At 35.4% G+C, this 16,163-nt stretch overlaps 1 protein-coding gene across 7 annotated transcripts in view; it reads right to left on the reverse strand.

The window, feature by feature from the left end:
* Positions 1 to 16,163, reverse strand: part of CEP128 (centrosomal protein 128) — a 289,186-nt gene that overhangs the window by 233,662 nt on the left and 39,361 nt on the right. For all 7 annotated transcript variants that reach the window (XM_081118224.1, XM_081118225.1, XM_081118227.1 and 4 more), the window contains one exon: positions 9,665 to 9,781. In XM_081118224.1, the coding sequence (XP_080974350.1) occupies positions 9,665 to 9,781 (117 nt within the window). The remainder of the gene's footprint in view (positions 1 to 9,664; positions 9,782 to 16,163) is intronic.

The raw sequence follows: 16,163 nt of genomic DNA on the forward strand, positions 1-16,163 counted from the left end.
AGAAGTAAAATTCCATGAAGAGTCAATTTATTCACATATGCGTGGCTGAATTACCATTCTTTCCAAAGTCCGTAATTAATATTTCAATGAGTCATACTTTTAGAATTCATGTGTCTGGGCTGTTCTGTTCTAATTTTTTTTCCTAACTTTGTCTAAAGACACTAATATATAAGAAATCTAGCTTTCTTAAATTTTTGATATAAGTTGAAAAACAATAACCTACTATGTCAAAATGTTCCTTTTATAAAGTTGAAATATTTAAAATTAAATTGTGATTGTCTGACTTCTTGAAGAATGTGGGATTTTGGATAATTTCTAAGAAGTTAAAATTAGTTACAGTCAATTTCTCCTCTGCATGAATAAGATCAGAATAGAGCAAAATAATACAATAATGTGTACAAACCTTTGAGAGAAAAACATTTTTTTAACCAAAAATGTTATATGCAGCTAAATGGTCATCGACACGTGAAGGAGCACCCATTCCTGAACAGTTGCTCGCAGAATGTTGCTGTATGGTAAACAACGCACGACACGCCCCAGGAACAGGCGCGGTGGACAAAGTTCCTGCCAGCCGAGCTCACTCTCCAGCGGGGAAGACGCACAGCGACGTAAGTGAACAAACAAGCCCCAGTTATAGACGGCGCTGAGTGCTGTGGAAAAGCTAATACGGTACAGAGAGAGCAGAGGGGCAGAAAGGGGCCACTGCAGCAAAGGGGGGCAAGGAAGTTGTCTCTGAAGAGGTGGCAACTCAGACTGAAGGATGAGAACCGAAAAGTTATGCTGTGATCAGAAGAAAAATTTCCCAGGAAGACACTGAGAGAAATCACTGAGGCTAGAGCACAGAATTCTTAGTATAATCTGTAGTTAAATATGTAATGTTTACATTTTAGAATAGCCATCTAAAGAATGGAAATATAATCTACAACTTCAAGGCCAGCAATAAGAATAAAAGTAAATATACAACACATTTCAATACAATATTAAGACAGAGAGGGTAGGGAAAAAAACAAATTAAAAGAGATCTTCAAAAATAAAATGATAAAAATATTTCCAAATGTATCAATAATCATAATAAGTGTAAACTCACTAACCCAGACACTAAAAGACAATTCATCAAGTGAGATTTTTTTTAAGTCCAACTATAAGATGTTTATAGGAAACACACAAAATTAAAACTACAGAAGGATTAAAAAACAGAGGGAAAATCATATGCCATGAAAATAGCAATTCAAAGAATGCTAATATCCAGATAAACACTAGTTAATAATTTAAAAACTAATGGACAAAGAAGTAATTATATCCATGAAACCACAATCAAAAGATAGATACAGCAAAACTGACAAAAATCACTGGGATAAACTGACAATCCTTACCATGATGGGAGGCTTAGACCGACGTATTCAGTAAGAGTACAGAGGAACGAACAAAGTTTACAAAGGTGAGAGCTAAACTCACATGCTTGTGCTATGTAGGTGTATCGGGCATACATAAAACTTTGTAGCCAAAACCAGAAAATATATTTAATTTTTTTTACTTGGTGAATACTTACAAAAAAATTGATGATGAGACTAGGTCAAAATGGAAGTTTCAACAAATTTCAAAGGGATTAAATTTAAAATAAATAATGAAGTTTAAAATAAGTAAATACACATAATTGAAAATTCCAAAAGGAATCCATAAGTTTTAAGTTATAGAGAAAATCGTGAGAAATCGTAAACATTTAGATATAAACTAACATAAAAGAACAGCACATGAAACATATAGTAATTTGGTGATAAATTTGTAGTATTAAGTTGAAGAAACAGAAAAATCAGTGCTCCAACTTGTAAGTCTAAAAAATAAAAGCAATCCTAAAAATTAAAAAAATAATAAAGTTAAGAGCAGAAGTTGATGAAGAAATAAACAAAGATAGTCAAAACAAAAACTAATAAAATAATCATACGTTTAGCAAGACAAATAAAAAAGGGGAAAATTATAACTAAATAATACTCAAGGAAAAGACTGAAAAATGATAAAGCAGGTCTATCACTGCTTCTTTAAATTCATTTTAAAACACAGACAAAATAGTTAATAGAATCACAAATAATTGTCAATCTAGATTAAAAAATAAAAAGGCTATATAACCAAAAAAGATTGAAGAAACTGAAAATTTCAACCACCAAAAAGATAACAGGTACAAATGATTTTATGTGTGAGTTTTAACAAACATTCATGTAATAGACAATCCCTCTCTTAAAAAGTGCCAGAGAACAAAAAAGAAGGAAACTACCTAATTGACTTTATGAGATTAATGTTACTTTGCTTACAAAAGCAGAAAGAACAACTGATCTCAATCATAAACATGAATATAAAAATCCTGACAAAAACACTGGCAAATTAATTCAAAAACGTATAAAAAAACACATCTAACTAAAGTTCTCAGGAATGCAAGGAGAGCTCAGCATCTATTGATAGCGTCAACCACATTTAAATATCGAAAGACAGCTTTAAGAATATTTGATACATTTCATAACCCATTCATAATTTAAAACACACACAAACACATTAAAAAAAAAAAAAATCTCTCTTGGCAACCAAGAAATAGAAGGCAATGTTGTTAATCTGATTTTTTTAAAAATAACACTTAAAACCAGGAGAAATACCACACAACAGAGTTAACACTTTCAAAGCATCCCTATAAATACAGAAATGACAAGGATTCATGTCATCTTTTTTTTTATTCAACATTGCACTTGAGTTTCTAGCCAGTGCAATAAAACAACAAAAAGAATTATAAAGGGACTAAGTTTCCTTTGATTTCAAATTATATGATTATCTATACAGTAGATATGTCAGTAAAGCTACTAACAAATTATAAGAATAAAATCATTAAACCAAATTGTTGTATACAAGAGCCATATATAAAACCAGTTACACTCCTATTACACTACAAATAATGAGAGATGCAATAAAAGAAAATATCCCATTTACAAAACAAAGAAAAACCATAAGGTACCTAAGAATAAGTCCAGAAAAAGAAGTATAAGACCTTAATATGGACAGTTATAAAACATTATTGAAAAACATGTTCTCTTCAAATTAATCTATATTTAGTACAATTACAACCAAAATGCCAGCAGGATTTTTCATGAAACATGACAGGAGATTTTCATTATCATTTATCAGAATGTAATAAAAGCTGTAATAATTGAGACAAAATGATAACAGTTCAGAAATAGACAAACACATCAATGCAATGCATACAGAACCCAGGCAGAACTCACAGTGGCATTTGAATCAGAGGAAAAAGAACAAATTATTCAAAAATGAAAACAACAAAAAACAAAAACATGATGCTGAGGTAACTGAATTGTCATATAAAAACCAACGATTCCTTTCTACTACCATTAAAAAAATTAAATTCCTGGGGGATCTGAACAGATAACCAGGTGATCTGTATAGGCACAAAGGAAAACTGCGACAAACATGGGAAAAGATGCTCAAATTCACCAAAAGAGAAATGCAAATGAACATTAAAAATGAGTTAACACTTTATACCTATCATCCCAGCAAAAATAAAAAGAATTATAATGATTACTACTGGTAGAAATGTGAGGGAAAGGGCCATTCTCAACTATTTTGCCAACAGAAATGTGATGAGCTAGAACCTTTTGGAAAAGTAACCTGGTAACCTCTATTATAATAAAGGATCCATCCATGATAATAAATGAATAAGAACCATTATCAGCCAGTTGAAGAAATTTCCAGAAAGTACAGGTCAGAGAAAAAAGCAAGATGCATATATATATATATGTTATGTGATCCTATTTTATTAAAATAAAAGCATACCAAAAAAACAACAACCCTGTATGTCCTGGCCAGGTAGCTCAGTTGGTTAGAGGATAGTCCTGATATACCAAGGTTTCGGGTTCAATTGCCAATGGTCAGGGCACATACAATAATCAACCAATGAATATATAAATAAGTGGAACAAATTGATGTTTCTTTTTCTTTCTCTCTCTCTATCCCTCCCTCTCTCTTTCTCTCCCTCTCTCCCTTTCTCTCTCCCTCTCTCTAAAAAACAAACAAAAAAACACCCCTATGTATGCAAAGGTGTATACAGTTTCTATATATGTCTGTCCAAGATAATTAGAAGCACAATTAAAAATAGAAATGAGTATATCCCAGGCTATTTACACTGTTTTATTTTTTAGGGAGTAGGGGAAAGGTTTAATGATGAGAGAACACAGGAAAAGAGATGGGGGAAAATGAGCCAAGTAAATAATAAAGCTACATTAAAAAAGAAAATGTTTGTATGATCATTTGTTATATGATCACATGTAGTTCCGCATTTATTTAATTAAATGTGAATACTTTTTATAATAAATATTTAATAAAAATATTAGGAGTATGGGAAATAAAACTAAACATTGGGTCAAAACAAAGTATTAATATGGTTACTACTTAATGCATTAAGCAAATGACTCACTTAATTTGCACTTAATAAACGCTAAAAATGCAAAATGCTAGAAATGCAAAATACTCAAAACTAGCACAATTAAAAGAGACAACATGTCAAGAAATGGTAATTAACAGTAATAATCTAGGACAAAAAAAAACTTCATATAATTATCACTTTCTAGAAACTGGACAGTCAGGAGGAAAAAAGCCATCTTTGCAAAAGGAGGAGAGAGAAAAATAGTCAATGGGATTAGGGTTTATTAAAAGAATAAAAGGTGTAGCTCAAAATAAGGCCCAGACTTATCCTACACACACAGCTTCACTCATGAAGAATAAACACTAGAGCAGTTTTCAAATGTTCCCATGCAGCACACATTTTCCTTCAGAGCAGTATCTGTGTGGCTGTCCCACTGTGATACTCGGTGCCTTCACCGCCTTGGTAGTCAGGACCCTGTGTGTGTCACCCTGCCTGTGTTCCTCTCTGCCCACTACACACCTGATCACGGGGACTAGCAAAGAGTTGAATTCTAGAGCTCATATCCCAAGGAGTGGGAAAATAATGAGCATTGCTGTGCTTTCCACAGAACTCTTTTTTTGTTAATCCTCCCCCAAGGATATTTTCTCCAATGATTTTTAGAGAGAGTGGAAGGGAGGGAAGGGGGGAGGGAGAGAGAAACATCGAGGTCTTCGGTTGCCTCCCGCAGACCAGACCGGCTGGGGATCTTGCAACCCAGGTAAGTGCCCGTGACCGGGAGTCAAACCCTAGATCCCTTGGTCTGAGGGCTGACACTCTAACCACTGAGTCAAGCAGGCCAGGACAGAACTTCTATTTATTTTTAAACTTGCATTTTCTTGTAAATGCCATCTGTCTTTTCTCAAAGCCCAAGGAGGCTATTGGGATGGTCAATGGGAGGGTAATTTAATGGGCATTTATATAAAAGATATCTAATCAATCAATGGGGTAAGGGAGGCTTGTGCCATTAAAAAAATAAGTGAAAATGTGGGAGATAACTACCAAAAAGAGGGCACTGACTATGGGACCAAGAAGAGGGTAAAGGGAATGGCCAAGCAAAAGTTCCAGTTCAGCCCTGGAAAGGTGAGCACAACATCTGTGTCTCCAAATCAAGTAGGGTAATCACCAAAGGAAGTGCAGGAGAAGGGGCTGATGCGGCCACCTCAGAACATTGGTCTTACTAGGTTCCCCTCTGATTTGACACAGAAATCTCAAGGGCGATGCTAATGCCATTAAGAGGGCATTAGGAGAACACTCTGGCATCCTTGGAAACTTCTCCCTTAATGAGTCCAAACTAAATACATTAATAATAGTACCCAAGGCTTTTCTTACATGAAGTGTTCATTTTACTCAGTGTCTCTGGAGCCACAGTTACATTTCGGGGAAGGAATGAATAGCTACTCCTTTATTACGTTTTTCATAATTATCACAGTTGCCAAAAGATGAAGAAAAATACTAAAAAAAGCCAATATTAATTAACTTTTCTGCAAATGGCATTATTTTATTGATGAAGCTCACATAATCTGATTTTCCAGGTTGAGAAACCACTGAGCTGAGCTCCCACCCTGCACTTAATTCCTCACTTTAATCTTCACCGTCCTCTACTAAGACCCCATGCCTCATTGACTTTTCCATGAAGCACCTTTAACCTTTAAGGCACTTCAATCACCCTAGGTCATATGCAATATTCCTGATGGGGGTGGATGAGGGAACTAGCATTTTAACATGCTCTGAAATGCTCTGAAAAGCATATACAAACACACACCCAGCATTTACCTCCTGCTTTTCATTTTAAGTAATTCAACTGAAGATGAAGGAATAACATTCAATTTATAAGAAACAGCTAGTAAAAACCAAGTCAGAAATTTCCAAAATGCCACAGTCAAGAGTTAGAAATTTTATCTAGGATTTTATGTAAAGTTTGAACCTGTAAAAAAGTTTTGACTTGAGATTACAGTCAAAATACTTCTTCCGTGACCCTAGCACCCACCACTCCTCCCCACTCCACTAAACTTAACTAAATCGAGGGTACCTTACTATTAAGCATCTGATCAACAGGACTCTGCTACTATGATAAATCTACCTAATGTTAAACAGACACTGTAGTGTTTGCACAATGGCTCCACAAGGAAAGGCTGATGGCGGTTACGAGCTTAAGGATACTTGAATCTGATCAGTAAAAGTTCGGAGTATTAAAACCACCACTCAGAACTGAAAGATACATGAAAAGGACACTATTGCAAAACTAATACAAAACATTCCTCCCTCTAAAGAGACCTCTGTTGAGATACCAAAACAACGCTGTTTAACCTGCCATCCCTGAGGTCTGAAGGGCAGTGAAGATCCTCAGGTATGAAAACCTGACGTGCATGTGACAGCAGCAGCAATAAGCAGCAGAGGCTCAGACAGGGAAGCAGCCTCCAGAGGACGCACAGCCCTCTGGCTTAGACCAACAGGAGAAAAGAAACGAAAAACAGAGGAGTCAACAATTCCTGAAAAACTCTAAACAAGAAAAGGAGAGTGGCTTTCCCTCAACTGATTTCCAATGATTAATAAATACTGCTTTTAATTAAATGGGAACAGATAAAGCTCAGAGGACCTAAGGACCTCACTAGGTCACTAAAAAGAAGGAGGTTTTTAGCCCAAGCCACAGATTGCCTCCTGTAATACGACATTACGCCTAGAAATCTCTGATATATACAATTCTTAATCAATGCCTTAATCTCTTAACAACTTTTAAATGTCATAATTTTCACTAACATTGAATTATACATGTTAGGGAAGTAGAATGGCTAACAATGCAGGTTCAGTTTCTCTCCATAGCCAGAAACAAAATATACCAATTACTTTTATCAAACAGTGTATTTCCACAAGTATTTTTTAATATCGAAAAGAAAGCAAAGTGTTTCCTCTCCTTAAACATGACCTTTCCAGAAGAGTCTAAGCCACTTAACCTGGCATAGGAAATGCATCAACCTGAATTAATCCTTCCCAGTTTCCTCTGCACTATTTAATCCAAAAACACCTTTTAAAAGCATATAGGTCACCGCTTACATTAAAGTGACAAAATATGAAATTAAACATTTCTTATCAATAGTGATCCTCTATTGTATTGTCAGAGGTGGAATTCCAAATCACAGCTCAAGCTTTTAGTCAAACTGACAATTACAATGCAAATATTCAGGCTCTGGTTTCTCAAAGGGGGTGGGAAGCAATCTTCCTCTCCCTCTCTCTTTGTAATTTTGTGCATTCTGCAAAGAGAGAAGAAAATAAGTACGGAAAATTCCTCTAATTTTCTCTTGCAAAAAAGAACAATTGTCTCTTCAGTACTATTCTTATGCTCACCAGATGCAATTTGCTTTGAGAACAAATGTATAAAAATCAAGGTTTTAAAAAAAGGCTACCTACATGCTGTATCTAATTATTCAACAAAGTATCATTTTCAAAGTAACTACCAACTAACAAGGGTATGCCTCCTTTTGTGAAATGAAGGAATATGGAATTTTAGAAAACAAAAGCAGCTTTTCCTATCAACTTGCATTATAATTTCAGGGTTGCAATTTTTGTTCCTAATTTTCAATTGGCTGTGTATTTACTTAAATTTTTTTAAATCTGTCAATTAATAAGGGTTAATGATCTCCAAGCACACATGAGTGGATTTGTAGAATGTCACTTTTGGAGAAAACTGTTTGGTAAAAGAAAAAAATTCCTTTTGTTTTTAATCCTTTTGTTTTCTTGTTGTTTCTAATTTTATACCTTATGTACAGATCTAAGAAACATTTTAAGGGAATTTTAACAAATTTATCTTCTATAATAATAATAAAACATAACCAATACAATGAGAATTCACAAATCTATACCAATAAAAATGAATGAACAGATGAAGAAAAAGGCAAAACCCTTCCTTACAGTAGGATTTCAACTAATAAATTTGGACAAAATGATGGAATTTTTTAAAAATCGCCATTTAGCATCACTTATAGTAATAAGCGTTTCACACTAGAATCAACAATAGATGCTAAAATTCATGGGTATGATAAGAAATAGGTTATTTTCAAGTCTCAAAGCATCTCACCATAAAACTAATAATTAAAAACATATAACAGCAACTTTATGGTGAAAAAACTTGGCAGGCAACACCTTAACCAAAGGTTGTTTTCATCAGTAACGAGACAAATTGACACTACACACCTCCTGACATGATATCTGGGGAGGCCTCAATACCAATACTCTGGGTTTCCTGCCAAAAGTCCATAACTTGAATCTAGTTGTGAGAAAACATCAACAAATCCAAAATGAAAGACATTCTACAAAATAACTGGCTAGTACTCTACAAAGCTGTTAAGGTATGAATGACAAAGAAAGACTGAAAAACTGTTCCAGATTAAAGGAGACTAAAGAGACACGACAGCCAAATGCTATATGTGACCCTGAACTGTATCCTGGTCCAGAAAAGAACATTAGTGGCACAATTTGAATAAAAAGCTATAGGCTAAATCATAGTATTGCTCCAATGTTAATTTCCTGTGATTAAGGAAGAGATCACACACACCATATTATTCAGGTGTAAATATATTGACATAATGTGCACAACTAACACACACACAAAGTGTGTGTGTGTGTGTGTATGTGTGTAGGCTTTGTGGGCCATGCAGTCTCTTCCATAACTACTCTTCTCAGTCGCTGCATCACAAAAGCACCCCCAAACAAATTGGGAATGAATGGGAATGGCTGTGTTCCAATAAAATTTTATTTACAAAAATGGGCAATGGGCCAGATTCAGTCCATTTGGCCATCGTTCGCTGACCCCTGTCATGTCAAGGAAAATTAATCAGAGGAATTATACTTTCAGTTAACATTTTTTGAGCTCATGCCAGACACTATGTTAAGTGCTTTGCTGGCATTAACTCATTTATCTTCGCACCAATCTGACTAGGTTAAAACTATGATTATTTCCACTTTCCGCAGAGGAAATGGGTCAGGGGAGTTAAGGAACTAGTCCATGGTCACACAGCCAGCAAGCAGCAGACTCTGGGTTTGACGCAGGGAGGGTTGACTTCACCCACTAAACCACAACCAATCTGCTATACTTCTCATGTGGACTGAATTACACTGTCACTTGCAACAACTAAGGAACTAGAACCATTTTAACCACAGCTAAACAGGTATCCAAGCTCAAGATGAACATTCTGGAAGGCGTTTGTCACAAACCTCTTGTAGCTGCATAGAAATAAGTCCCAGTTGGTCCTGGCGTCTTTCCACCAGCTCTCTTTCTGTGCGCATCTCCTTTTCTATTTCCTGAAGCCGCCGCTCCACCCGATCTGAAACCTTAACACAACAAACAGAAGAAGTGACATTACAGAGCTGTTAGGCAAACAAAAAAAAATTTTAAAGGCTAAATTGAAGAGATATTTTATACCTGAAACATTACTACCTAAAGCATTTAAGACTGGCTTGTTTGTAGAGACCCTTTTCATGGCACAATTAAAAAACTGATCACACACACAAAAAAATGAATAAAAGTTATAAAAGAAAACAATCATTAGTCTCCAAATGATCCAAACCTGGATCCCAATAAAGGACTTACAATTTTCAAAGTATAAAATATTAATTGGATAGATCAGAGTTAAAAGTTATAAACTAGAAAAGAGTGCCCTCTGGTGAAACAGACGGAAAACAGCATGCTTGCAAAGCCACTGCATTTATTACTCTGATGATACACTGTTCCATCTATTAGTTCTTTATCATTTTAATATCTATAAGCATGACCTGCCTAGGAAGGTTTTGATGTTTATGTGCAGTAAATAATTGAAAGGGCTTTTTATTAGCTTGTCAATCTTGTCTACTGTGATCTGCTAAAAATAAACCAGCTGAAAAGATCAAAAACTAAAGTCAAACTGAAAAATACTTAATTGGGACTCTCTAAAATAAACATGAAAGAATTTTTCTCTCTGATGCAAGATTTTCCTTGCTAAAAGTTTGGAAAATTCAAAAACACTTTATGCATTCTCATCACATAGTCCCCTAAATAAAATTTACACTATTTGGTGATATGTATATTTGGTGCGGGTGAATGGAACATATTTGCTTTCCTTTAAGAGAAGCAATAAATACAGCCCTGTTGTAAGAAATCTTTTGCCACCAACTCTATGCAGCCAAGAAAGGTCCTGGTGACCAGGGATCTTACTCGATGATGACAATGCTCCAAACTGAATGATGGTGATGGTTTCACTACTTAGTACATCTGCTAAAAATCGTTGAACCGTACACTTAAAGCAAGCTGTTTTTTAAAAAACATATTGGTAAACATAAGCTTAAATACTCTCAAAAAAATCAGCAGTTACTATTTACTTAGACTGATAAGTCTGGTGTTTCCACATCTAGTGCGTAGAAACAGGATATTTACTAAAATAGTCACAGTTCTTCACTAAAAAAATCAAAATACCCCTCAGCATCAAGCTTCTCATTTATCCTAAAAATCAGCCCTAATATCCCAACAAACAATTTACTACTGCATCAGAAATAAATGCAGTGCCTACTATAAGAGAAAAAATATTGAATAAATACTAAACAGCAAAAGTTGTTAATTCATTCAATTGTTACAAAATAGAAACAACTTTATTGTTAACTATAAACATAAAAAGTAATTAACAGCAACACACCAAAAAATAAATAATTCAGAACAACTTCAAAATCATTAGCATGGCTACTACCAAAAAAATAAAAGTGGGGGGAAAAAAGTGGAGAAAGTAGAACTCATGCACAGCACCATTGGTGGGAATGTAAAATGGTACAGCCGCAATGGAAAACAGTGTAGTGGTTCCTTAAAAATTAAAAATAGAATTACCTTATGGTCCACCAATTCCGTATCTAGGTATATGCCCAAAAGAACTGAAAGCAGATATTTGCACCCCCATCCTCATAGCAGCATTATTCGTAATAGCCAAAGGATGGAGGCAACCCAAGTGCCACTGACAGGTAAGTACAAAACCAAATGTGCCTCCCACATACAGTGGAATAGGGCTGGGCTTTAGGAGGGAGAGGGTTCTTACACATGCTGCAACGTGGAGGGACCTGAAGTCATTATGCTAAGTAGCGGGGCGCCAAGAGTAGTCACATACATAGACAGAGGCAAAGCAGAACGCGGCTGGCAGAGGCAGCATGGCTAGGAAGGTTCTGATGCTTTGAATGGGGACTTGTTGCTTAACGGGTATCGTTTCGATTTTGCAAGATGAAAAGAGTTCTGGATTTGGTCATACAACAGTGTGAATGTACTTGAACTGAACACTTAAAAATGGCTAAGACGGTAAATTTTATGTTATATATATTTACCACAATTAAAAATAAACAATACAGAATTATAAAAAGAAATAAAAATACCATCCACCAAGAGGAAAACATTGTTAGGTATCTTGTAGTATACTTCCAGAATTTTTTCCATGCATATGTGCATGACTAGTCAAACACATATCCACTTCATTTCTTTTTTTGAACAAAAGTTGGGTATTTCACATAGTGTTGTATAAATTTTTTTCTGTTACATATCATGGACAACTTTCCATGACAACAAATAATCTACATACTCATTCTTAGCAAATGCATAGTTTTCCATAATTGATTAAAATAATTCCCTACTGATAATGGGATAACATTTATTTTTACTAGTACATGTAACAAACATTCCTAAATAAGATTATTTTTGTAAACTAAAGATACAATCTTTAAGTGAAATTGTTGAATCAAAAGACATGAATCTCTGATGAAGTTATTAATTCAGGATCACGCAACTAATTAGTGAGAAAAATAAGCCCAGCACTGCTCCCCATTTCCAGCAGTACCTTGTAACCCCCAGGTCCATTTTCACTCATTCACCCAGTAAGCATACACAAGCACTAATTCATTCCAGTTATTATGCCAGGTAGAGGTTCAGGATATAGCAATACACAAACTGTATCCACAGACCCTGCCCTCTAATAGCTTGCTACCTATTGAGGGCTGACATTGAGTAAGTAGGTAGGATTTCTCTAATTAAATTCAATGAGTTGGATGACTTGTATATTTCAGGAAAGAAGATCATGCTTATTAGCATCCTATCAAAATTAAACCAGTTCAAATAACCAAATACTGAAATCAAAATCTAAAATTACTTAGACATGATCTACTTCACTACCATTACCAGGACATGTGATGATTTGGAGTCACTGTATTTGATGATTGTCTCCCAGTTTTGAAATGATGTTTGTGTTAGGCAGTCTCTGACAAGGTTTCAATGGTCCCTGCTTCTTGGTACTCATGCACTTGTGTAACCCCCTCCTCTTGAGTGTGGAGTGGCCCTAGTGACTTCCTTCTAATAAACAGGATACAGAACAAGCGATGAGATGTCACTTCCATAATTAGGTTACAAAAATTGTGCTTCCATCTTACTAACATGTTCTCTCTTGCTGGCCCTCTCTCCTACCTTCTTGCTGGCTCGCTCTAATGAAACAAGCTGCCACATTGTGAGATGCTCTATGGAAAGGCCATGTGTCAAGGAAACAAAAGAGCCCTCTGACCAACAGGTCATGACAAACTGATACCTCAGTACAATAATCTACAAGGAACTAAATGAGCTAGGAAGTAAAGCCACTGGAGGAAAGATGTGAGATGACTGTAGCCTGTGAGAGACCCAGAGCCACAGGAGCCAGCTAAGCCAGGCCTGGACCCCTAACCTACAGAAACTGTCAGTCAATAAATGGTTTAAGTCAGTGAAATTAAATTTAGTACTCAGATATCAAAAAGTCCAAAGTCTCTATATTTAGGTATAAAAATACTACAATAAGAATAAAAATTAGAATAGCTTTTAAAGCTAGCCGTTAAGGAATGGAGGTGAAACAAAAGCAAAGGCCTTCTATTTATGGGGTTGTACACTGACTTTCAATATGTTGATTCCTCAGATCTTTCACAGCATATGCTGTTGTAAAATACATTTCAATAAATATTTGTTGTGCATCCTGCTTTTGCAATCTATACAGTAACTGTGTTGTTCTAAATCCAGGGTTGAGAATTCTTACTTCAATTCATGACCAACTCATCCAGAAACAGCTGGATCCATGGTCACATTTTTAATTAAAATAGTGACACTTCTATAGAAAACTACAATAAAATGGACCTTTTCCTCTATGAATAATCAAACTTTAATATGCACTCATATCAGACCAAACTGGGTAAATTCTAGACAACGGATGTCCTCTGTGGTATAAGGTTCATGCAATATTAATTGTTTATTACCACAGCTAAGTGTTAACAGAAAATATTTTCCATAACATCATGCTATAAGTAATAACTATTCTCTTCCAACGGGCAGCTTGAAAAACAAACAAAAATCTATGATTCACAAAGGATTAACAAATCAGATCTTGGCAGGTATGATAGAAACCAGTACCTTTTGCCTCTCAAAGAAAAATGTGTTCTATAAACTTTCAAGATATATTTTAGTTACTGAGAAAACACACGATAAACAACTGCAGCCTCAGAATAATGCACAATAAATGAGATTAACAGCGTTTACCAACAGAAAATGAAATTGGTGGGAGATAGGGGCAGTCGTTCATTTTTCTTTGTATATTTGTACAATATTTAAAAGTTTTCCACCATGAACATGCATCATTTTGGAAATTTTATTCTCAACTTAAATCTGGAGGGGGAAACAGCTGCAGCTCTGAGAAGTTTAACGCTCAAATAACAAAACCACATCTTTTCTGACAGTCTGCGATCATGAATTCACAAATACAACACAATATGTCAAATAGTTATAAAATGTAAATGCTGACTTCAGTTGGAATAAGTGACTCACAAAATCTATATTAAGCCTTGTACAAACTGGAAGTAAACATCATGTGGCCTTCAGAAGACCTTCTGAAATTCAACAATATCACTTTTAAGTTTTTGCCTCAGACAAGTGTTTCTTAATCAGGTCGACACACGCACCCACATGAGGTCTGAGAAGCCCTTTACACAGCTAAGAACAATCCTACTTGAAAGCACATTTACAGAAAGCACCAAATGAGCTGTAACATCACAACTTGATGTGAGGAACTGGCGATGAGCAATTCAATCGAGTGCACAGTTAGGTGTGTTTAATTTTCCAGGTTTAGACAAACTAGAAGAATGTGTCCTGATGAGCTAAGCACACTGGGCAGCTGATACAAACTAGCACAGTGTATACACCAATTACACCTAGTGAGGTGTGACATCCAGGTGTGCAATCATAGCTTTATCTGATGTGGAGTAATTCCAATCAACGGTAATGATGATATGAAAGGATTCAGGCTTTCTTTAAATTAAGCTAGTTATTAACTTTTGGCTCAGTAGTTACACTTTAGACCCACATCAACACTCTATAGTATGTAGACAGTACTTTTTAGCTTTATTTGCTATCTGAAAGAAAAAAAATGAAATCACTGTTCATTATGGGTTCTCTTTAACATGGTTAAAGATGAAGCTTAACAAATGTAACGTGCACAATGCAATGAGTATTTTCAAAAAACTCAAACCACTCCAAATATCTAACAATGTCAAAAACAGGACAGTTCAACTGGATATACCCATGGCTTCTCAGGTCTACAAGGATCTCAGCAGAGCACTGAGGATATTCAAGTCTGGATCAAAGTCCTAGTTACAAGCATGCTCACAGGTTGTATACCTACATAGCAAGTAAAAGGAGCATCATACAACAGCTGAAAAACTCTAAAATCTTACGCATTAGAAATAGCAAACCTAGTAATTAAATCTGATATAAACAAAAAGATTGAAGGAGTTTCATTTCCAAAAAGGACAGGCTAAATAATCCAGACCAACCCTTCCAATGAAAATAACTAAAAAACCAGAAATAATATTTTAAATAAAAGTCTGGAAAACTAAAATGACATAAAGACATATAAGACCAAATGCAGAAGAAACTCATAGAGGTCAGTCCATATTTTCAGGCTACTTTCTCCCTGAAATATCAGCCCATTTCAGAAAAGGCAGCTGAGACACTGAGAAGCTGAATAGTGTTTAACAGATATGTGGGGGGAAAATGAAGTTAAGAGCCTTTCCAAGGAAGGAGGTACCTGGTTAAACCCCCTACCAATCCCCTAGCCTTCGGGTTGGAATCTGAAGGACGATACACTAACAGTAAGGGTGGACCAGAAACGGTTAAAACCTGGCACTGAAGTTTCATATTGAAATATCTCAACAAACAATAAGGTGATCCATGACTGCTATGGCCCCTAGTCTATAACACAAAGCAAATATGTCCTCTCATACATAATAATTATCTAAGCAACTTTTCTTTGCAGAGAATGAAATATATTTTCTGTCATCAACAGAAGGTCCCATTAAGAGACTTTTAAAAATGAGAAGAAACAGTTGTAGAATGGGAGACAATATTTGCAATACATATAACTGACAAAGTGATCATACACAAGATATATAAAGACCTCCCACAAATCAATAACAAAAAGACAAGCAACTAAATAAAAGAGTGGGCAAAAAAGCAAACTGCAGTTTCAAAAACGAAAATAGCCAGTAGCGAACAAACACATAAAAAAAGGTGCTCATCAGCATTAGTAATCATGAAAATGCAAATTAAAACCACGATGAGATACCATAAACACCCAACATAAATAATGGCTATTACCGAAAGACTCAATAGTATCAGTGTTGGAAAGGATGAGGGGCAACACGAATT

Source organism: Miniopterus schreibersii (assembly GCF_964146895.1).
Source record: "Miniopterus schreibersii genome assembly, chromosome: 1".
Lineage (NCBI taxonomy): Eukaryota > Metazoa > Chordata > Mammalia > Chiroptera > Miniopteridae > Miniopterus > Miniopterus schreibersii.